At 64.9% G+C, this 22,388-nt stretch overlaps 4 protein-coding genes across 4 annotated transcripts in view; 3 read left to right on the top strand and 1 right to left on the bottom strand.

Annotated features, from left to right (window-relative positions):
* Positions 1-572, top strand: part of EMIHUDRAFT_437723 (hypothetical protein) — a 1,678-nt gene extending 1,106 nt beyond the window's left edge. The window contains exon 4 of the mRNA XM_005763214.1: positions 4-572. Coding sequence (XP_005763271.1) covers positions 4-173 — 170 coding nt within the window. The 3' untranslated portion in view covers positions 174-572. The remainder of the gene's footprint in view (positions 1-3) is intronic.
* Positions 573-2,103: 1,531 nt separating this feature from the next.
* On the top strand, positions 2,104-4,047 carry EMIHUDRAFT_104940 (hypothetical protein; the record flags this gene model as incomplete). Its single annotated transcript, XM_005763213.1, has 4 exons — positions 2,104-2,240; positions 2,342-2,375; positions 2,659-2,741; positions 3,900-4,047. The coding sequence occupies 4 exons, from the start codon at positions 2,104-2,106 to the stop codon at positions 4,045-4,047; spliced, it is 402 nt and encodes a 133-aa protein (XP_005763270.1).
* Positions 4,048-5,592: 1,545 nt separating this feature from the next.
* Positions 5,593-8,334, bottom strand: EMIHUDRAFT_215076 (hypothetical protein; the record flags this gene model as incomplete). Its single annotated transcript, XM_005763212.1, has 1 exon — positions 5,593-8,334. The coding sequence occupies one exon, from the start codon at positions 8,332-8,334 to the stop codon at positions 5,593-5,595; it is 2,742 nt and encodes a 913-aa protein (XP_005763269.1).
* A 2,477-nt stretch (positions 8,335-10,811) lies between these two features.
* EMIHUDRAFT_215075 (hypothetical protein) lies at positions 10,812-22,127 on the top strand (the record flags this gene model as incomplete). Its single annotated transcript, XM_005763211.1, has 17 exons — positions 10,812-10,852; positions 11,529-11,616; positions 11,728-12,084; positions 12,162-12,224; positions 12,334-12,504; positions 12,598-15,411; positions 15,523-16,065; positions 16,460-16,540; positions 16,650-16,730; positions 16,837-16,920; positions 17,026-17,106; positions 17,215-17,292; positions 17,398-17,481; positions 17,590-17,846; positions 19,746-20,661; positions 20,748-21,014; positions 21,090-22,127. 17 exons carry the CDS (start codon positions 10,812-10,814, stop codon positions 22,125-22,127), a joined length of 7,044 nt encoding a protein of 2,347 aa, XP_005763268.1.
* Positions 22,128-22,388: the final 261 nt, after the last annotated feature.

Genomic DNA, 22,388 nt, shown 5'->3' with positions numbered 1-22,388 from the left:
CCGGGAACTTCCTTTACCCTGACGACTTGGCCCACTACGGCCCGGGCTTTGGCGCGTGCGTCTCCAGCTTCGGCTTCCAGCTCATCGCTCTCGTCCTGGGCGTCGTCTCGCTGGCCGCGGCGAAACCCGCGGCCTCGCCCGCGGCGGGAGCGCCCGAGATCGCGATTGCGTGAAGTAGCGGAATCGATCGGGAACGGGGCTCCAGCGCGCGCGGTCTTCCGCGCGCACGCGTCGCGACCCCCACGACCCGCTTTACGCGGCTTCGTTCACGAGCAATTGAGGCCGAACGAAGAGAAGCCCCAGAGGTTCCCTGCACGTCACCGAATGGTCGACCACGCCCCGCGGTTTTGCGTCCCTAGATGGAGCACGAGCCATGTCGCATGTGCATGATCGTGCATGTCCCATGTCGGGCGCAGCTGCAATGTGCAGCGCGTATACTGTAGCCTTATATTATAAGGGGATGTTGTAATCTGTAATCTGCTAATCTCAAACTTTGCGGTACTAACTACGTAAGACGTAAGAGGCGCGGAGGTGCTATCTCGGTATCTGCTAAGCCGTGAATAAATAAAAAATAAAACGCTGTACCTCTACTAGGAGATGGGTAAAAAGGAACAGGTCCCCGCCCTGCGGTCTTTGTGCAGGGTTCTTTGTGGGTGTGGTCGGCGACTAGCCGGGGTCGTCCTCCCGATGGGGGACTAGCACTAGCCGTCTTCCACATGGTCCCTCGGGTCCCTGCTGCTCCTACTCTCGTCGTACATCCTCCTGCTGATCTCCGCAACATCCTGCTCGCTCCCTCGTCTCGCCCTGCGCGTCTGCTCCGCCTCACCGTCTTCTGCCCTGCGCCGTCTGGCGACGGGTCCTCCATAGTCGGTCGAGGTCGCCGTGAGACCCGTGTAAATAAATAAATAAATAAAAACGGACACCTCTACTGTGAGATGGGTGAAAAGGAACAGGTCCCCGCCCGTGCGATCTTTGTGCAGGGTTCTTTGTGGGTGTGGTCGGCGACTAGCCGGGGTCGTCCTCCCGATGAGACCCGACAGGAGGTGCGCTCCCCACGAAATAAAAGTGCAGTCCACAGCACTGTGAGATCTTTGAGTCGGTCCCGGACATGTGTTTCACCTCACCGCGCTCGCCGCACATACTAGATGACATACTTTCCGAGACATACCCACACCAAAATCCCGCGCAGCTGGAGCTGCCCGGTGCTCTCTCATTAGCGCGCTCAAATTAAGACGCTTGCCGGACACGGATCTCTACGGAAGACCCCACTGCGTAGACGCCGAGGCCTACGAACGAACATACTCCCCGCCCGAGTCCATGACCCTCTAAAGCCGTAAAACACGGGGGCCGCACTCAACTAGGGCTTGCATCTTCTGTGCGTACTGCGCAGTGCCAGCAGGCAGAGCTGGAGCGCCGACGGCGGTTCCTCCCATGTCCGCACCAGTGAAGACATCCGCGACGCTGGAGCCGGATTCGTCGGTCCGCTCCGCACCAGTGTCGAGAATTGCCCTTCTCCACTCCTTGAAGAGAAGGCCAGATGTCCCATCCCATTGGGTGACGGACGGCATGTCTTTGTCACGGTTGTTGCTAGATAGACATGCTACGTAGTTACCCCTCAGTTGGCTCCACGTTGAAGATGAGCGCGCGCGTCACAGCGCAGGCCAGGTCTACACTGGCCGCGGCACCAGCTCCCGCGGTCTGCACGCTAGGAGTGGTCCGTCCTCGCAATCAATGAATGCGGAATACTGTTACGAAAAGTACGACTAGTGCGACAAGTCAGTCTCGTAATCGCGCCAAGAGCGCGGATACACACACAAACAACAGGCGCGGCTATGAATAGCTGCGCATATACAGACAACGACTGTTCACAGTTGGGAGAGAGAGAGAGTCGTCCCACACGTAGCCCTCTACGCGAGAAGTGTGTGTCTCGCGCCTTGCGGGGGGGGAGCGGAAAGGAGGAACCTCTTCCCAAGAGCACCACTCTTGGAGCGCCGCCACTACCACCCAGAGCGCTGCAAGCAGCGCCGGGCAATGACGGCCTACCGCCCACCTGGCAAATTCTCTCTAGGAGCGGACGCGCCGTGTGGTCCCCCCGGGGTGTATATGAGCCTCGCCGGCATTACGCTCGAGACAAAGGAAGGCACAAAGGTGCCCGCTGCAGAGGCGCTGCGAGGGAAGATCGTCGTCCTCTTCTTCTCGTCCGAGTGGTGCCCGGCGTGCAAGCTCTTTGTTCCTACGCTGTGCGCAGCCCCGCAGACACACCACGCCGAGCCGCAGCCAGCCGCGGTCGCCTGCACCCTCCTCGTGGCACCCAGCCCGCTCTGCTCTCGCGACCGGCCAGGCACACGCTGCACGAGGTTGCCCGGGAGAACGAGGTGCGCACTCACACCCTTTTCGCCACGCTCCACTGCACCGCCCGGCCGCCCGGACTCAGACGCTCGCCTCCCAGGTGCCGTTCGAAGTCGTGTACGTCTCGTCCGACCGCGACGCGGAGCAGAAGGCGCGTCTCCGCACGGCCCAGCCGCACGGCGCCTGCCGCAGGAACTTTAAAAAAACCTTCTCGCGACTTTCCGAAGGCGCGGCGTTGCACGGCCGTTTCCCCTGACCTCGGCGAATCACGCCGAATCTCGGCGATCTCGGCGAGTCCGTCGTCCAAAGGCGCGCTACATGGCCAAGTCGCACGGCGACTGGCTCAGCGTCCCGTTCGAGGACACGGCCACACGCGACGCGCTCAAGGCCAAGTACGGCTGCTTTGCGGGCGCAGAAGCGGCGGGCTTCCCGGGCGTGGCGAGGAGCGAGGAGGAGCCGAGATGGGACGAGATCGGACGAGATCGGACGAGATCGGACGAGATCGGACGAGATCGGACGAGATCGGACGACTTCAAATCCCTAATCTCGGCTCATCTCGGCTCGTCTCGGCGATCTCTTCTCTGTGCTGGCGGGGGGTCAATCTCGGCGAATCTCGGCGAATTCTCCGCGAGTCTCGGCGAATTCTCGCGACTCGGCTGATAGGCGCGCCGGGATTCCGTCTCTGGTGGTGGTCGGGGAGGGCGGCGAGGAGCACGTGCACATGGTCCGCAGCTAGCCGAGATTCGCCGAGATTCGCCCGAGATTCGCCGTGATTCAGCCGAGATTCGCCGAGATTCGCCAAGGCTAGCCAACGGGGGAGAGAGGGGAGAGAGAGGGGGAGAGAGGGGTCGGAAGAGCACCTGCACACAGCTCCCCTCCCTCCGAGCTGTGCACACACGAGGCGGCCTCTCGCCCGAACAGGACTGCGACCCGGCTACCGAGATCGACCGCAAGGGCGCGAGAGTAGCCGAGATCGAGCCGACAGGCTATCGCACTTTCTGCCTCGCTCTCTGCCAGTGCGACCCCGCTCCCAACACCCCCACCCCCCCACCCCCCCACACCCCCACACCCCCACACCCCTCACCACCACACACCCCCAACCCCAACCCCAACCCTCTCGCAGGCGACGCAATCCTCGATGAGTGGGCGCAGTTCGCCTGGCAGGCGGCATGACGGAAGGGAGTCGGGGGCTGCAAGGAAAGGGCCGGCGGCGGCTGCCACCGCGGGTGTGTGCACGGCGGCGTTGCAAGACACTCCTGAGGTTCATTTCTGCGCCTACCCCACTACGGGTAGCCCATTCACGCGCTCCGTTGCTAATAATGACCGCCGATTAGTTTCGTACCTTCTATTCCAAAAGTTATTTAGCAGCATGCCGGTTTTGGATATCGGCGAACGAGATCGGAAGGGGCCGCCTGCACTCTGAGCCCTGTGATGCGGTGCTGTGCAGTGTGCTGTGCTGTTGCGCTGTGGGGGGAGGGTAGTCGCTGCCTCGGCTCGGATCGTCGCGAGACTGCGAGAGTGCCGTGCTATGCTACGCCCTCCCGTCGCAGGGTGCTGTGCTTCTACTCCCTGCACCGCCAGCCGCGGGTCGGCGAGCGGTACGAGCCTCCGCTCGGCCTCGCTACCCAGCGCGTGCAGCGCGTAGCAGCGGCAGTCCTTGCCGAGGAGCAAGAGGGCATCGGGGAACCTCGGCGCTGAGCAGGCAATAAAAAACGTGAAAAAACAATCGGCGGGCACGTCGCGCCGCATGGTGGCCGCGCTGCGCCGCTCGACGCTGGCGCGCGGTTGATCGCGGCGCCGACTCCGCGGCGGCGCCATCTCACGCAGCGGGACGCGTCGCGTCGTCGGCGCCAAAGCAGACGCGAGATCGCGGCGCGGCCGCGGCAGCAAAAACATCAACGTCTACTTCTCCTTCTCTGCTCGTCTCGTCTCGTCTTGTCGCGGGCGCGCACGCGCGCGACGTGCGCTCGTGTCGCCGCGCTCGCTCCGCGAAGGACGATTCGAACCGGGAGCCAGTCGGCGCGGCGGCGGCGCGCGGCGGCAAAACGCAAGACGCTCACCTCATGGAGATGCTGCTGCTTTGGCACATCCTGATATAATGCTGATTTTTTTGCTGAGCGGGGCGGAGGCACGCGGGTGGCGGAGGCGGCGGCGGACGACGTCTACTACCTGGCCGTCCCCTGTGGTAGCTTAGCGATCAGGGAGGATCTACCTGTTCGGCCTCGAGGAAGCTGCTGGGGGAGAGAGAGGGCGGAGCGAGCAGAGAGAGTCTCAGGGGAGAGAGAGGGAGAAAGTTGAGAGAGTGGAGAGGGAGGAGAGAGAGAGAGGAGAGCCTTTGAGCCTTTTGGCACCAGCCAGGCAGTTGGTTTGGCCCTGGCACCAGCCTTGGCAGTTGAGTTGGCCTTGGCACCAGCCTTGGCAGGCGGGCACGCGGGACATGCACAGGCGCCAAGGGGCGCAGAACCGACCTAACCCGTCGGAGGTGGGGGGAAGGGAGTCCCGCCGGGTTCCCCTGCGTGAGCGCAAGAGTAACCCCAAGAGGGCTGAAGATGAGCGGTGCGCGCAGGGGTCGGCGTGGACGGGGCGAGGGACGCGCCGCGCGGGGCGCCGCCTCACCGGCCCACGTGCACCGGGCCAGTGCTTGCACTTTGAATGCCGTGGGGCTCCTGCCCGTGTCCGGGCGTGGAAATGCGAGGGTCGCCCCCCCTTGCCCCACCACTTTGTGTGTGTGGAGAAATCTACCTTACCTTACCTTACCTCGCACACACACGCACGACAGAGGATGAAGCGACAGGAGAGAGAACGACGATAGTGGGACGACCGCGAGGTGGCATCAAGGTTGCAGCGAGAATCGGCGAGGGACTGCGAAGAGAGATAGGAAGAAGCAGACGCCCAAGGAAGGCGACGGCTAGCGCACCACACTCCTCTCGTTAAAATCCCTGTGCGGTGGCGGCGTGCGGTCCTCCCACCCTCCCTTGGGTTGTCTGTCTTCTTTCTTTCTTTCTGCTCGACAGACAAGGCGCAGACGACGGCTTTCTGTTTTATTGCGTGTGAGTGACAAGGCGAGGAAGTGTCAGAGCAAGTGAGAAGGCGCTTTCAAACAAGAATTGAGTTTTACAGCACAAAAAGAATCTGCGCAGGTGCGGACGGTATCACGATTCAGACTCTCAACAGCCTCGCCGATAGACGGAGACTACCGCTGCGGTGGAGCAAGAGCCACGCTCAAGATTGACTGCAGCCGAGCTACCATCCGAGGCACGACCGCTGGCTGATGGTGGTGCGCGACACGTCGCCGTGGAAGCAGCCCAGGATGAGCGACCAGTGGGTGGCCCAGCCCGAGCCGTGGCTGCGGCAGTACGGCAGCGACAGGTTGATCGCCTCGAGGCGACGCACGTGGTAGCGGTAGCCTCCGTTGGCGATGCGGCCGTTGCACGCGTCGAGCGCGCCGTCGTCACCCGCTGGCAGTGGGCCATAGATGGGGAAGCCATCCATCGCCCATCCAATCAGCTCATCGGGGCGAGCGTATTCGCCCGTCGGGTCGCTCTTGATCGCAGGGTGGTGATAATGCCACAGGTAGCCTGTTTCGGGGCTGCCGCCGTGGCCTCGCCAAGCCTGTTGCTTTTGGATGAAGCCATTCCAGACGGGCCACGCCGAACCCACCAGCGGGAGACCGCTCAGCGTGTAGCCGATTGGGCCGAAGTGAGGAAGTTCGGTGGTGTGCGGCAAAATTTGGGGATGAAGGGGCAAGGTCACCTTGATGCACCCCTCGCACATGGTCGGGCGATACGTGTGCGTGGTGAAGGCGACGACAGAGTGGCCGGGCACGCCGTTGCTGTTCAGCTCGCGTACCCCGCGAAGATGGTCGACGCACACTGGCGCTGAGTGGTGCTCGAGTGGCGCCGCGGCAATATGAGTGGCCGAGTCGAGTACGGCGCAGCGCCCGTATGAGGGGTTCTTGAGGCCGCTCAGCGATGCCCAATTCCACGTGACAGCAGCATCACTGCACGAAATCGGCATCGCAAAGCCGCTCTGCCTGTGCCGTTGCATCGGCTGGGAACCGTGCGTCGCAGTGGCCATTGGCGGGCCTCGCACGAAGCCAGGTACCAGCGACAGGTCGGTCCGTGCCCGCAGGAGCTTTAAGGCCTTCAAACTCTTTCGGGGGTGACCACAGCCCGCTCGGCCGCGCTCGCTCGCATTGAAGGCTACCCTGTGTCCTCGCGGCATGCTCTCACGGTGAGGATACGCCTTTGCTCTGCCCGCCGCGCCCGTCGCGCCACCCTTGCGAGGGCGCGTCAGCGTTGCTGCCTTCACCGCCTTCTCCTCTGCTGTCCGCGCCGCGCACACACACGGGCTGCGGGCGCGAGTCACGTAGGAGTGGAAGACGTAGCCCGGATCGGCGGCGCTGCGCACCCTCCTCAGGCGCGGGACGTCGCTAAAGTGAGCCTGAAACCAGCCGTCGCTCGAGTTTCCCGCACATGTAAGGTCGTAGTTGATGTAGTTGTAAAAGCTCTTGCACCCCGACGCGGCCGCAAGGGCGGAGGTGAGCTGTTGGTGGCGCCGCACGGCCGTGCAGTGCTCCGCTGACGCGTCGGGCCCGACCGTCTTCCACTGGTGCTTGTAGTGGAACACGAACAGCGAATCGCGTCCTGAGCCATACGCCGCACTCGTTTCTTCTGTGCGGGCCGCCCGCCCCCCCATCGGGTACAGCAAGTACATGTCGTTCCACGGATTGTCTCGCGTGGCTCGAAACCGTGGCTCGTCGATCAGCCCCTGCGCAAGGCGAGCGAGCGTCGGCAGGTCGCTGCCGGACCGCACCATGATGCCGCCGTTGAGCCCAGCGAGGGGCTTCCACGGAACCGCCCCTTTCCGCAGCAACAGCTTCCGTGGGTCGGCGCTGCCACCACCGCTCCCCGGCTCCTGGAGCAGCGTCTGCAGCCAGCTGCTGTTGCCGCCCGGATAGCCGCACGCGAGCACGTCGGGCGGTTTCGTCGCCGCGACCACGGCGTCAAACGAGGTGTGGAATCTGCGCAGCTGCGCGGCATCGCAGTCGAAGCACATGGCCTCGAGCATGGCGCCAGGGAGGCCGCGGCTGACCGCCACGTGCGAGAAGCTGGGCAGGTCGGCAGGCCAGTGGTCTCCCCCGTCGTCGAGGCTGCGCATCCACCTTTCGGCCAGGGCAGCCACCTGGCGAGTCGGGCACCTGCGCTTGACGACGAGCCGCGGCATGGCATACGTGCGGACGGTGAAGCGGGTCGCAACGCCAGGAAACTCGCTGCCCCCCCCCTTGGCGAGCCAGAACATGTCGGTGTTGTCGAGCGCGCTCGCGCGATGCAGTGATCCCGTCGCGTTGACGTACTCCACCTCGATTAGCGAGTCGCATGCTAGGCCATGGACCTGCGTCAGCAGGCCGCGTCCGCAACCGAGCATGAGGCCCGCTGTCCCAACGCTTGCCTCGGTGCCGCCGGGGAAGGCGCGCCCGTGCTGAGCGAGTTTGTAATAGATTTGTCCCCACGTGTGCCCAGCTCCAAACTTGGCGATGCCCGTCTCTGCGTCGATGCTAAACGCCTGCAAGGCAGCTACGTCGACCATCACGCCGCCGGTGCAACCAGCGTCGTTCTCAAACCCGTGGCCTCCGCACCGGGCGCAGACGTGCAGCCTGCTGTCGCTACGTGGTGGCTCGGCCGCCTTGGCCGCCGCGACACAAGCTACGGCTCTGCGAACCTCAGTCACCGCACCGGCGGAGACAATCGCGCGGGGAAAGGGCTCAATGTCGCGGCGGCGGTTGCAAAGCGTCTTCTTCGCGGTGTATTCATCGCTGGATGGGAATAAGACGCTGCGGCTTGCGCGGCGAAGACACGCGGCGAGACGGTCCTGTGAGGCGACAGGCTGGTTGCTGGGGCAGGTCAAGCGCACGTCGACGCCGATAATCTTTTGCTGCTCTGAAGGTATCAACGTGGTCGCGGCGCAAGACGGACGAGCAAGCATGATCGCTAGAAGCCTCACGGATGTGGTGAACATGGTGTTTTTGAAGACTGCACAGCGGCGTGCAATTTTGTGCTGCGTAATAAAAAATAAAAGACTCGCGTGTTCCATCTTCCCATCTCCTTCCAACCTAGGCGAGGGGGGGGGCGCGGGCGCGGAGTGCGGTGCGGTGTGGGTGTGTGCGTATCGCGTGGCAACAGCACGTGACCATCCGTCTGTATTACTATTTACAATGAAGGCGCTCTCAAAAAATAAAAAGCGGGCGGAAAAATAAAAAAAATCGGGGCAATCGTCCCTTGGCTCCAAGTACTCCAAGTGCTCCAGGTGCTCCCGTCCCTTGGCGTGCACTTGCTAACTGCACTCCAAGTGCTCCAAGTTATGGTCTATAGAACTATCCCACAATCGTCCGGCCTCTGGGTGCGCTTCTTAGCTCCCCGACCCCGTCTGAAAAAAATTCTTCGCCTCCCCATCTATCTTCTCCGTGTGTGTGGCGAGGAGCCCCCCCGCTGGTCTCCTTTGCCGTTTTTCTTTTTTTGGAGGGCAGAATGCCGTCTCGTCTACCGAACGGTCGACCGTCTACTCGAGTACCCGGTCTAACGGTGCCGGTAGACGGTTGACGGGCCATCCTCTCAGGCTGGCTGGAGAGAGAGAAATGTCTGGCGGACGCCTGTATGCCATGCGCGCGGACCACGCTTGCGTGGATTTGAGAGAGATGGCAAAACCTGGTTTGTGGAGCTCCCGCACCTTTCCTCGAGAGCACGGCATTCGGGGCCAGGATGTCGGTTCCCCACCGGACTTTTTTTGTAGTGGAGCGAATTAAGGAATCTTTCTGCTGTAACCAACACTGACATCGCTCTCCTCTATTCAGACCAGATGGTGAGTCTTAACTGTAAATTACCGTCAAAAAGCTGTCAGAACGGCTGTCAGAACACTGTCAGAACGCTATCAGAACGCTGTCAGAACGCTGTCTTTTGTGGGTAGGGTACTGTCAGAACGTTGCCAGCACGCGAGAGCGGGCCAAGTGTGAACATCTGCAAGACGCGAGCGCCGCCGCCTCGCCGATCGCCGCCGCCTTTGCAGGCTCCTTTGCGGGCGCGGCGCCAGGGGGCGGCGGCGCCCGCTCGAGCCCATCCCGCTGATCTGCCTCGGCTGCGGGCACCGCCTGCTCGGCCGCCTGGCCAGGGCAAGGCAAGCGCCGGCTGGGCTGCGGCGAGGCCGCACTGCCGACGTTAAGTCTCGCTGCCACTGCTGCTGCTGTTGCTTTGGCGGCGACAAGCGCGTCTCTGCGGCGCGTGTCGCGGAGGAGCAAGGGCCGTTTGGCGGTGGTGCCAAAGGACGGCGCGGCGGCGTCGCAAGCGGCACGTTCGGTCCCTCGTGACCCGAGGCTGCCGTCTTGGAAGCAGCCTTCGCGTCTAACTGGACCGCCGGGCCCGCACATCGCACACTGTGCTGCGGCGCTTCGGCGTGGCTGCTGCCGGGCCGCAGCTTCTTCGGCTCTGTCGCGGGGCTCCAGCCTGCGCCGCAGACCATCGCAAGAGCGCGTTTGCTGCCTCGAGGCCCCGGCATGATGGCGGCCTTGGCGTGCTCCTGCTCGACGGTTACAGCTGTTTGCGCTCCCGCTTGGTGTGGCGCGGGCATTTCTTTTTAAATTGTCAGAACAGATTGTCAGAACAGGCGAACTTGGACTCGAAGTTGAAAGTTGAAGTTTGTGTGGGAACGGGGACCAAGTTTGTGTCAGAACAGGGCCTAGGTACGCCTCAACGTGAGAGTGTCGCCTTGGCGCTTGGGAGGACGTGCTGTGTGTTGAGTCCGTCCGTGGCTCGGAGGGAGACTTCAAGACAGGAAGAGGGAAGGAGCGGGGCAACTGGGAACGTCAGAGCCCCTGAGCTGTGAAGAGAGGGGAGGATTTTGCGCTGTCAGAACGCTGTCAGAACGCTGTCAGAACACTGTCAGAACGTTGTCAGAACGCTGTCAGAACGGCCAGGTCTCTGTCAGAACAGGTGCGGGAGCTCCACAAACCAGGTTGAAACCCTGTCTGCACGTCTCGCGCGCGCGTGAACAGGGCTCCAGGCCCCAAATTACGTGTGAGTGTTAGAGTTGTTTTGGATTTGTGGCTGGCAGGCTGACCCGTGTGCGGGGTAACCCGCGCGCGGGGAAGCTTCACGGGTTCGAGTCGTCAAACATTGAGCAGCGGAGGTGTGCCGAGGGGGACCGGGAGGCGGTAAGTCGTCGTCGCCCGGAGCTGCTTGCAGCACCATGGCGAGGGCGCTAGGAGGTTCCTAGAGAGAGAGATCTCTCTCTCTCTCTAGGAGGTTCCTCTTTTCCGCGCCCCCCCCCGCAAGGCGCGCGATACACACACACACAAATAAATAAGGATCCGGGGTGAGCGCCGACCAACGCAGGCGTCTTCCTGCGCCCGCTCGCCGATTGCACCGAGCTTCAGTATGCGAGGGGCTTGATAGATTCGGGGGTCTGCGCGAATGTTTTCCCCTTCGAAGCTCGACGATTGCCACGGCGCCTGGTTGCACGCCCTTTTTGTTGCACGTTAGCACGGAGCTCAGGTTTCCCAGTCCCTCCCTCTCCCCGCGCCCCGCGCGACGCGGCGCGTAGTGGCCTTTGCGCGAGCGTGCCCGGCCGCTTCACCCCCCAGCCCAAGCGCTGCAGCGCGCTCGTGCCTGTGCCCCCCTTGCTGCGAACGCCCCGCGCGCGGCGCGCTCCGAGGCTCGAGCGACACGAATCTGGCGCACACCCGGATCGCGGCAGAGCGACGGCCCAGCGCGCAGCCGCGCATCGCCGCCATGCCTACTGCGCTGCCGCGCCGCCCGAAGCAAGCCCGCACCATGCGCATCTCATTTTACGAATCTGACGCACGCTCGCCCGCCGTCGCGCCCGCGCGCTCGCAGATCCAAAACAAGGTGGGGCGAGGGATCCGCCGCGGCTACTTGCGTGTTGGGCCTCAAGCTGCGTATACGCTGCGAGTAGGTGCGGCAGCCCCCTTCCTCTCCATGCGCCTCAAAGACGCTCTCAGAGCAGAGGACTGCCCGAACACGACGTGCTGTGCAGTCAGCCGAGGGAGATTGTCCGAGATGACGCGAGATCACTTCCGAGATCAGTATGACACTTCCGTACCTCTTCGTGGAGGCGCTCTAGTGCTCGTCCCCATTTACCAGACACTCGCTATCCGCCCCTCGTATTAGGTACGTACGAGTCAACTCGACCAACATCATGTCAGAGAACGGGATGATAGTGGTCGGCAGCGTGCCAGCCAGAGACGGCCGCATTAAGGTAGTTTTGTCCGAGTCGAAGTCGTCTTCGCTCCTCGGAGAAAAGACGGTGCGTGTGCGCTTGTCGCAGATCTCCACTCTCCTCCCAACACGATCCCCATTCCCCCTCAAGGCGTGCGACAAGAATGACGTCGTGAAGGGCGTCCCCGAGGCCAAGTCTGGCGCGGAGGCCTCCCTCGACGAGAGCACCCTCAAGAAGGACCCGGCCGCGGAAAAGGACCCCGACGCGGACGCCGTCGACTCGGGCAAGGCCACGGCCATGTTCTCCGCCCACGAGCCGAGCCCGAACGCCGTTTTCTGGCCCAAGCTTGCGCGCCCGACCGACCCGCCGACAGCCGGCGTCACCGAAAAAGCGCCGGCTCTCAAGCCGGACACCGAAGACGCGCCGGCTTTCAAGCCGGTGACCGGCGGTGGCGAGCCACCGCCGCCGTCGATCAAGGAATTTCCAGCGGAGACGCCCGCCCCGGCGGTGAGCGCCTTGCACTCTGCGCCGCGCGTTATCCGACCCACTCCTCTTCGTCGACCCGCCGCGCTTTCATTGCGTAGGGCGACGCCGACTGGGCCGTCTCGGCGGCCAAGCAGTTTCCAGCGGAGACGCCCGCCCCGGCGGTGAGCGCCTCGCACGCTGCTGTGCACACACGCGGAGTCTGCCCCAATCTGTGCGATAGGGAAACGGAGTTCCGACGTATTGACTTTCTGCCGCACGTCGCGCGCACAGGGAATCGACGAGTGGAAGACGCCCTCGCCGCTCTGCAAGATCGAGCGCAAGGGCAACCTGAATGAGCGCACCGAACACGCCACCCCGATCGGCGGCAAGAACCCCAACGGGTTCGCGGCCCTGGTCGGAACGGACGGTAACGAGGGCATGATCCACGGCAAGGCGCCCCGCGTCTCCAAGTTGCCGACCACAACCTCGGCGCGTGCTCGCCGCCTATATGACCTCGCACCTGCTCGTGGCCCACATCCCGTCTCATGTGCACAGGGCGCGAACGTCATGCCGGAGGGCTCCGTCTCTGCCGGCGGATGGTTCTGCTGGCCCAAGTCCTGCTGGCCCGGCCTGCTTTGCTTCTTCGCCCTCGTGGCGATCGGGGCAAGCGGCGCGGCCCTCGTCTACTCTTCGTACGTCTCCGGCGGCGTCGCGCTTCTCAATTCGATCTCCGATGCGACGTTGCCCCCGGCCGAGATTGCCCGAGATCTTGCGGCCATCAACGCACGTTTCCTGTCCGGCCGTCCGGCCGATGACCTTCGCGACGTGGGCCTCATCGTTCGCCACGCAAACCCAGGCGTGCCGTGGCTCACGGGGGAAGGTAAACCTGGCTTGAGCGACAGGATGTCTGGCTCCATCATCAACGCACGCTTGCCCTACACCTTTTCGAACTCGGCTGTCGGCATCATCCTAAACCCGGCGCACCTCACGAGCGGCGCGACCCCCTGCGCATGTGCGGGTGATTGCGGCTCATATCGCTTCGGCAAAGGCAAGTCGCTACTCGAGCAGTGCGAGGCTCGCGACTCGCCCGGCCGCCCGCACCATTACCGGGATCTGGCGGCAATGTTGAAGGCACACGAGAGCTCTCTGCAGTGGCGTGAGACTTGCGTCGTCAATACCGTCAACACGGCGCGCGACCGCAACGGCTGTCGCTACAACGAGGTGCTTCTCGATGCGGTGGCAGTAGGCGACGCGCTTCCAAGCGTGGTGGAGGCCGTCTTCCTTCCGATTAATGCGGGACCGGTCGACCGCGTCGAGGGCAGCCCGGCGCAGGCTCGCCACGTGCGAGACACGTTTGCGCGAGCCTTTGGCATGCAGCTGCCGCTGCTCACTTTTGACGTGCGCGCTGCGCAAGAGGGCCGAGCCCCATTCGCGATGATGGATCTCGACTGGGGTCCTGAGGGCGCCGCGGCCAAGGAGGAGGACGGCGCTGACGCCACCGACGCGCCGGGGCCGCTTTGTGTCGCGGGCCGCCAGCTCCCGGAGCTCTTCTTGCTTGGCGCGCAAAAGTGTGGCACGACATCGCTGGCCAGACAGCTCGTGCAGCACGGAGTCCGCCTCTCCCACAGCTTTGATGACGGCATCGCGTACTCCGATGGCAAGGAGCCTCACTTCTTCAACACGCCAGAGCGGTACGCTCGTGGGATCGAGTACTACGCTTCGATCTTTCCTCCGTGCGGCCGGGATGTGATCACGATGGACGCGACGCCCGACTACCTGCTCGACAACTCGTCCCTCGGCCGGCTCGCCAGCATGTACGGCTCGGCCCGGCTCGAGCGCACGACCTTCGCGGTCCTCCTCTGCGAGCCCCTGCAGCGCGCACAGTCCGCATTCTACCACATGAAGTCATACCCGGTGGCGGGCATCGCCACACCGTCCAGCGCAACCTTCTCCGACTTTGTGAAGGACGACGCCGACGACCCACACCCGCTGTGGGCGCACGGGCAGTACGGGCCCCAGCTTGACGGGATCCTGGCGCAGCTCGGGCAGATCGCCATCGTGCCGACCGCGTGGTACCTGGCGGCGGCCGGCCCTACCATCACCGGCTTGCTGAGCCTTGTGCAGCGCCGCAGTGGCAAGCGGTCGCAGCGCCCCCCCCTGGAAACCCTTCAAGGTGAGGCACGTCATGAGAATGCAGGCAAGCACCCGCTCCTCGCGACTGAGATTACGAGCCCGGTGGAGCGCCAGAGCCTCTCGAAGCTGTTTCAGCCATCCAACGAACGCGTGTACGAGTTGGCGTACGGCGAAGACCCGCGGGTGAGCTTGCTGCCGCACGTGTCTCGGCCCTCGACCCGCTTCCTCGAGCCAAGCTATACGGAACTCGTGTCCATTGTCGTCCTGGTCACGCCAGACCGCGCGGGCTACTTGAAGCTGGCACTCGAGCAGGTCAGGAGGCAGACGTATCCGCGCTTGGAGGTGGTTGTCGTCAACGATTTGGGCGACGACATCAGCGCCGGCGAACCAGGCGCCGGGGCCGAGAGTGGACCGGGCGCCGTGGGGCCAATAGCTGCCGTCCTCGGTCGATTTCCGGACTTGGACGTCACTTACCGGCACGTCGAGACTGGCAGCTCGGTGGGCTACAAGCGCAACGTTGCATGCAGCTTAGCGCAGGGAAGCGTGATCGTCACTTGGGACTCAGACGATCTGTACTCTGACACGCGCGTGGCAACGCAGGTGGCCCCGATCCTCGGCGGCAAGTACGACGCCAGCGTCTTGCGCTTTCGGATTTATGCATGGGTCGGAACGAACTCGCTCGAATACTATGAGAACCCGTTGGGAGGACCCAATATGGGGACCTTGACCTTCCGCCGCTCGCTCTGGGCCGATGGGGCCGGGTATCCAGAGGTGGACATCGGCGAGGATATTGGATTCCTGGATGGCGCACTTCAGGAGTGCGCGTGCTCGACGATCCTCCCAGGGACGGAGGGTGTCTACACGCGCCACCTCGGCGGCCGCAACACATGGGGCTGGAACAACGCGAGCGCCGGTGTCGGTCCGAACGGCCAGCGCATGAGACGCATCGATCGCCCGGCCTTCCTGCCGGATGAGATCGACGGCGAGTGCATCCGCGCCGAGCAAAGTATGGCTCCACGAGGAGACCGAGCTCGCACCCTGCTGAAGTACGCCGGGTCGAGGCGAAACCTGGCGCTGATGCAGTTTGGCGACTTGGAGGCGTCCTCCTCGATGCTGCCGGCCCGGTGCTTGGCCAGCGAGTCGGCGGCGCGGGGCTCCTGCCCGGTGGAGACGAAGCGGAGGGAGCTGCGCCGCCTGCTGGTAGACGGAGCTGTGGCGGAAGCGCCGCCCTCCGTGGTGGCGTTTCTGCCACCGCCGCCGTCGCCGCCGCCGCCGCTGTTCTGCCCGCTGGCTTCCTCCTGGACGGCGAACCCGTCGATCACGTGCTCCTCAGACAACGTGCTGCAGGTGACTGGCGGCGATCAGAGCATGCGCACCACCGACGCGCAATTCTTCAGCAGCGCGACGATCACGGCGTCGTTCCCGCGCGTGACAAGCTGCGACGACCACTTCATCGTCCTCTCGTCGAGCGACTCCTTCTCCTGGACTTGGGGCTCAGAGTCGACGGCGATCAAGTTTGTCTGGGACTGCGCTACCAAGTACGTCTACTGGCCAAGCTCGAGCACATCCGCGCCTTGCGACGTGTACGGCGACATCAACATCGGCATCACGATCAACGACGGCAGCGTGACATTCACCGACGACGTAAGCTGCGGCTCACTGACACAGTCAGGCATCTCGCTTCCAGACAACCCCCTCTATCTCTACGTCGGCGCCGACTGCGACAGCTGCACCACGCAGTGGTACGAGCTGAGCGTCTCAGCGGGTGTTGCATCGCCGTCCTCTCCGCCGTCGCCACCTATTTCGCCCTTCCCCACCGGCTTCGTGGCCGCGGCGAGCGAGGCTAAGCTCCGCTCTCTGATCACGGAGGCTGCTGCTTCGCAAGCCGACGTCTCAATTTACCTGCCGCCCAGTGCAGACTTCAAGCTGTTCAGCCAGATCAGCTGCGGCTCCGACATCAACGTGGCCGTCGCGAGCAGCGGCGAGGGCGCGACGCTCGACGGCCAGGAACAGACCAGGCTCTTTCTCCTCTATGGCGGCTGCAGCCTCACCCTGCGGGGGCTGACCCTCGTCAACGGGAGGACGGACGGAAGAAATGACGGCGGCGTTGTGTACGCGAGTGGCGCAGGCGACGTCGAGATCGTCGACTCGACCGTCAGGGACTGCAGTGCTACCTATGTGCGCCGCGTAGAGCTAGCCGCACCCCTGCAGCGCCGCACGGCAGCGGGACGAGAGATGGAAATGGACACAGCTGCCTCACCCCGCTCCCTCCTCGCAACCGCAGCGCGGCGGCGTCGTCTACGCGTGGGACAGCGGTGCGGTCTCGATAACCGGTTCGGCCGTGACCGGCTGCTCGGCTGGCACTGTGCGCCGCGTAGAGCTAGCCTCCCTCCAGCAGCGCTGCCCGGCAGCGGGGCGGGAGATGGAGAGGGCCACGGCTGCCTGCTCACCCCGCTCTCTCCTCGCAACCGCAGTACGGCGGCGTCGTCTACGCGTCTTTCAGCGGTGCGGTCTCGCTAATCGGCTCGACCGTGTCGGGCTGCTCGGCTGGCGAGGTGCGCCGCGTAGAGCTAGCCGCGCCCCTGCAGCGCCGCACGGCAGCGGGGCGAGAGATAGAGAGGGCCACGGCTGCCTCACCCCGCTCTCTCCTCGCAACCGCAGGGCGGCGGCGTCGTCTACGCGTATGATAACAGCGGTGCAGTCTCGATAAGCGGCTCGACCGTGTCGGGCTGCTCGGCTGGCACTGTGCGCCGCGTAGAGCTAGCCGCCTCCAGCAGCGCCGCACGGCAGCGGGGCGAGAGATAGAGAGTGCCACGGCTGCCTCACCCCGCTCTCTCCTCGCAAACGCAGGACGGCGGCGTCGTCTGGGCGTATAAGAACAGCGGTGCGGTCTCGATAAGCGGCTCGAACCTGACGAGCTGCTCGGCTCAGGTGCGCCGCGTAGAGCTAGCCGTACTCCAGCAGCGACGCACGGCAGCGGGGCGAGAGATAAAGAGGGCCACGGCTGCCTCACGCCCCGCTCTCTCCTCGCAACCGCAGTACGGCGGCGTCGTCAAAGCGTCTAGCAGCGGTGCGGTCTCGATCATCGACTCAGATGTGTCGGACTGCTCTGCTGATGTGCGCCGCGTAGAGCTAGCCGCGCCCCTGCAGCGGCGCACGGCAGCGGGGCGACAGTGGAGAGCGCCACGGCTGCCTCACCCCGCTCTCTCCTCGCAACCGCAGGGCGGCGGCGTCGTCTACGCGTATGATAACAGCGGTGCAGTCTCGATAAGCGGCTCGACCGTGTCGGGCTGCTCGGCTGGCACTGTGCGCCGCGTAGAGCTAGCCGTACTCCAGCAGCGACGCACGGCAGCGGGGCGAGAGATAAAGAGGGCCACGGCTGCCTCACGCCCCGCTCTCTCTTCGCAACCGCAGGACGGCGGCGTAGTCTGGGCGAGGGATAACCGCGAGCCCCTCTCCATCGCGAGTGTCGACTTCATCGACAACAGTGCGAGTTCGTCAGGCTCGGTGCTGTACCTGCGAAGCCAACCCTCCTCGATCAGCGACGCCTCCTTCACCGGCAACGACGGTATCACGATCCAGACTCTCAACTCGCTGATAGACTGGGACTGCCGCTTGGGCAGCTGGATGCCGGCCGAGGGCGCCTTTAAAGGCAACTTCAGAGCCCCGGAGTGCTACCCTTGCTCCGCTGGCTACTATGGGGCAAAAAGAAACCTCACCGACGCCTCCTGCAGCGGCCAGTGTACCAGGGGCCACTTTTGCAAGAAGGGGACCGCCGAACCCGAGCCCTGCCCGGTCGGCACTCGCATGCCCGCCCTCGGCGCGGCGAGCAACGAGAGCTGCATCCCGTGCGCTCCAGGCCAGCATCAGCCCCTCGAGGGAGAGGAGGAGTGCCTTCCTTGCGCAGCGGGAAGCTTCTCTCCCGACGTCGGCCTCGCCGCCTGCGACCCTTGCCCGCGCGGCGGCTACTGCGGGGAGGCGGGCGCCGCCACACGCATGGTCTGGGAGCCCTGCCCCGCCGGCAGCTTCAACCCGGCCGACGGCTCCAACTCGAGCGCAGCGTGCAAGCTCTGCCCCGTCGGCACCGCGAGCGCAACGCGGGGCGCGGAAAGCAGCGAGACGTGCGCGCCGTGCCGGCCAGGCACCGTCGCGGCCGAAGCGGGCCTCTCCGAGTGCGCCAGCTGCGGCGGAGGGACCTATCAGAACGACACGGGCGCTACCAGCTGCCGCGTCTGTGTCCCGGGCCACTACTGCGCCACGGGCGCGGCGGCGCCGCTGCCGTGCGAGGCGGGTTCCTACTCGAGCGCGACCGACAACGACGAGCAGGGCGATTGCACGCCGGCCAATCCGGGCCACTTCGCCACCACAGGCTCGACGCAGCAGACGCCGTGCGCCAAGGGCAGCTACGCCGCCACGGGCGGCCTCTCTGAGTGCGTGCCGTGCGAGGGCGGGTCGTACCAGCACGACACGGGCGCTACGGGCTGCCGCGCCTGCGAGGAAGGCAGCTACTGCGAGCCGGGCGCCGCGGCGCCGCTGCCGTGCGAGGCTGGCAGCTACTCGAGCGCCACCAACCTCACCGACGCGGGCGAGTGCACCGACGCCTCGCCGGGCCACTTCGCCACCACGGGCTCGACGCAGCAGACGCCGTGCGCCAAGGGCAGCTACGCCGCCACGGGCGGCCTCTCCGAGTGCGAGCCGTGCGAGGGCGGGACCTACCAGCACGACACGGGCGCTGCAGGCTGCCGCGCGTGTGAGAAAGGCAGCTACTGCGAGCCGGGCGCGTCGGCGCCGCTGCCGTGCGAGGCTGGCAGCTACTCACGCGGAACCAACCTCACCGCCGCGGGTGAGTGCACGGCCTGCCCCGCCGGCAGCGCCTGCTCCCCGGGCAGCATCGAGCCGACGCCGTGCTTCCCTGGCACTTTCGCCGCAAGTAAGGGACAGTCCAAGTGCGCGCCTTGCCCTCCCGGCACCTCGTCGGGTCAAGGCAGCGACGCATGCGACGCGTGCGAGGCTGGCCGTTACGCCGCCAACGCTGGCCAGGGCCTTTGCGTCCCATGTCCTCACCCCCTCAGCTCGGTCAACGGCAGCACGATCTGCTCGTTTTGCATGGACGACTACTATCTGCGAAACACCTCGGCCGACCCCGACGACATCTTCACCTCCCCAACCGAGTACTGCAAGCCGTGCCCGCCGGACGCTGTCTGCCCGGACAACACTACCCTTCCTTCCCTCGTCCTGCCGCCTGACTTCTGGCGCGCCTCCGACGCCACCTCGGAGCTCCACCGCTGTGACTCAGAGACGTGCTCTGGTGGCTCCGGCCAGCCCTCCCGCCGCCGCCGCCTCACCGACGGAGATGACGACCCATACTGCACCGCTGGCCACACCGGCCCGCTCTGCGAGGTCTGCGTCGCGGACTCGGACTACTTTAGCTCTGTCGAGGGGCGCTGCGTCGCCTGCCCCTCGACGGCTCGCTCCGCCGGCGTCTTTGTCGGCTTTGTCATCCTCATCGCTGTGCTCGCCGCCGCCTATGCTGGGCTCCGTCGCCTCCCCTTCTCCCGCCGCCTCCGGAGGCGGGCCGCCCGCATCGAGTCCGCGGTTGGCCTGCAGCCCAAGTTCAAGGTCGTCGTCAGCTTCTACCAGGTGAGCAGCACCCTCGGCCTCGTCTACGGCGTCCGCCTCGACGAGCACTTTACGCGCTGGCTCGACGTGCTCAAGCTGTTCAGCCTGGACTTGTTCGGCGTCGCCATCCCCGGCCGCTGCATCGGAGCCATGAGCACGCGGCTGCTCGTCGCAGGCACCTGGCCGTACGCCGCTGTCGCCTTCGTGTCGCTCGCCATTGTGGCGGCGGCGGCGGTCCTCAACAACAAGCAGGCATTCGACCGCCAGCTGCTCGGCCGCGTCCTTTACTGGGCGATCTTCATCTTCTACCTCGTGCTTCCCTCCGTCTCGCGCTCCATCTTCAGCGCGAGGCTGTGCGAGTCCTTTCGCTACGACGACGCGACAGGCCAGCGCATCAGCTTCCTGCTCGCCGACCCATCGCTCACATGCGACGCCGGCCCTACGTGGGAGGACGAGGCGAGCGGACTCGCACCGTACTTTTGGGCCTTCTTCGCCCTCTGGCCCGTCCTCGTGCCGCTCGGCTTCTTGGCGCTGCTGCTCCGCGTCCGCAAGCCCGTGGCTGCGCAGCGCGCAACGCCGCTCTCTCGCGCGACGAGCTTCCTTTGGCGGGACTACTCTGCCAGCTTCCTCTTCTGGGAGGTGCTCGACCTGGTCCGCAAGATCTTCCTCACCTCGATGGTGCTCTTCATCGACCAGGAGTACGGCTCCCGCAAGCTGCTGCGCACCGTTTTCGCCGCCATCGTCTCGGCCATGTTTCTCACCCTTTTAGCACTCGCCCGCCCCTACCGGCGCTCCGACGACCTCTGCCTCGCGTGCATCGCCAACCTGCTCCTCACCTGCTGCTTCGCGTCGGGAGTGGTCATCCAGGTCCGCGATGGCACTTGTCTTCCTCGCCGTCCCTCTCTCCCTCTCTCCGCGCAACCTCACACCACCCGCTCGCCCCTCCGCCGCAGCTGTGCGACAGCACCGCGTACGAAGACATGTGCTACGACCTCGTTGGCTACAAGACCTCGCGCGGCGCCACCACCTTTGTCGTCGTCCTCACCGCGGTCATGCTCGCCATCTCGCTAGCCGTCATCGTTGTATTGGCGGTCAGCGCCTCGAGGGCGAAGACCATGCGGCTCGTCTCTTCGAAGCGCGAGCCGATGCGCGACGGCATCACCCTCGCCGAAGGCCAGCAGTGGCACCTCTTCCTCAGCCACGTCTGGAGCACGGGGCAGGTTTACCGCCCCCCCCTGGCCCACGGCTTTGCATGTGCGGAGAAAAGGTACCTGACCTGCTTTCCTCCCTTGTAGGACGCTGTCGCCGTCATCAAGAACGAGCTGCAGCAGTTCCTGCCCGGCTGCGAGATCTTCCTCGACATCGACGACCTCAAAAACATCGGAGAGCTCGAGGCGTACATTCGTCGCTCGCAGGTGGTGCTCTGCTTCCTGTCGCGGGGCTACCTGCGCTCGACGAACTGCCTGCGAGAGGTCCGCGCCGCGCTGGAGATGACCAAGCCGCTCGTGCTCGTCCACGAGGCAGACCCGGACAAGGGCGGAGGCACACTCGCCGAGCTGCGATCCGAGTGCCCCGAGGAGCTGCGGGCCGCCATCTTTGACGCCGGCTGGCCGATGGCGGTGTGGCATCGGATCGAGGCCTTCCAGCACGTCTCGCTCAAGGTCATCGCCGAGGCGCTGCTGCTGAAGACGCCAAAGTACGCAGGCGAGAACGAGCTGCCCCTGTGCATCCCTGGCGAGGTCCGAGCCGTCGACCTCGCCTTCCCCAAGCCGGTGGTTCTCTGGGCCTCGACTTTGAACGCCGGGGCGCGAGATCTCGGCGATGCGGTCGCGGCGGCCGTGGCTGGCGGCGTCTCGATCACAGACGCAACGCCCTCGCGCCTCTCCTCGCTGCCTCGCTCGAGCGACAGCGGCGACGAAGAGGCGACGCACATGCTGCTCTACCTGAACAGGTCGACATGGGTCGGCGATGGCGCCGAGGCGCTCGCAGAGCAGGTGCGCGCCGCGCGCCGCGCCAGGCTGCCGATCGCCATGGCGCACGAGAACGACGCTGTCCGCAGCGGCTGCATCTTTGGCCACTTTTTCGAGGTGACGCCGCGCGACCTGATCGCCGATGGGCTGTACCACGACCTCGCCGTCGGTTGCCACTCGGGCCCGCACCGGCAGGTGTCGCTCGCCCTCCTCGCACAGGCGCTCGGCGCGACCAAGCAGACGGCTCAGTCGCGCATGCGCCAAGTCACCGCCCTCGCTTTAACGCTCCGCGGCTCCTCTTCAATGACGGAGCCGTCGAATGGCGACGACGTTGTGGAAGCGTCAGCGACGCAGACCGTCTGAACGGAAGATCTTCCGCTGCACAGCACACACTCCGCGCGCACACACACACAGTCCCGCGCGTCCCACATAGCCATACCGCCTGGTGTCCAGTCGCTGGCACTACGCTGCGTCGCGTGGCCTGTCTAGTCACACGTCTACATTTGAACATGAACATGACATGATTGTGATGACCAAGCAGCTGACTGTCGCACAGGGCCCACTCAGCACTCTGCACTCAAATTTGTCTGTAATTTGTCTGTTCTCACTTGTTTTCGCTTTCGA

The sequence above is a fragment of the Emiliania huxleyi genome (assembly GCF_000372725.1).
Source record: "Emiliania huxleyi CCMP1516 unplaced genomic scaffold EMIHUscaffold_64, whole genome shotgun sequence".
Classification (NCBI taxonomy): domain Eukaryota; phylum Haptophyta; order Isochrysidales; family Noelaerhabdaceae; genus Emiliania; species Emiliania huxleyi.
Note: the sequence above shows the minus strand (reverse complement) of the source record. Positions and strands in the feature narration are given on the sequence as shown.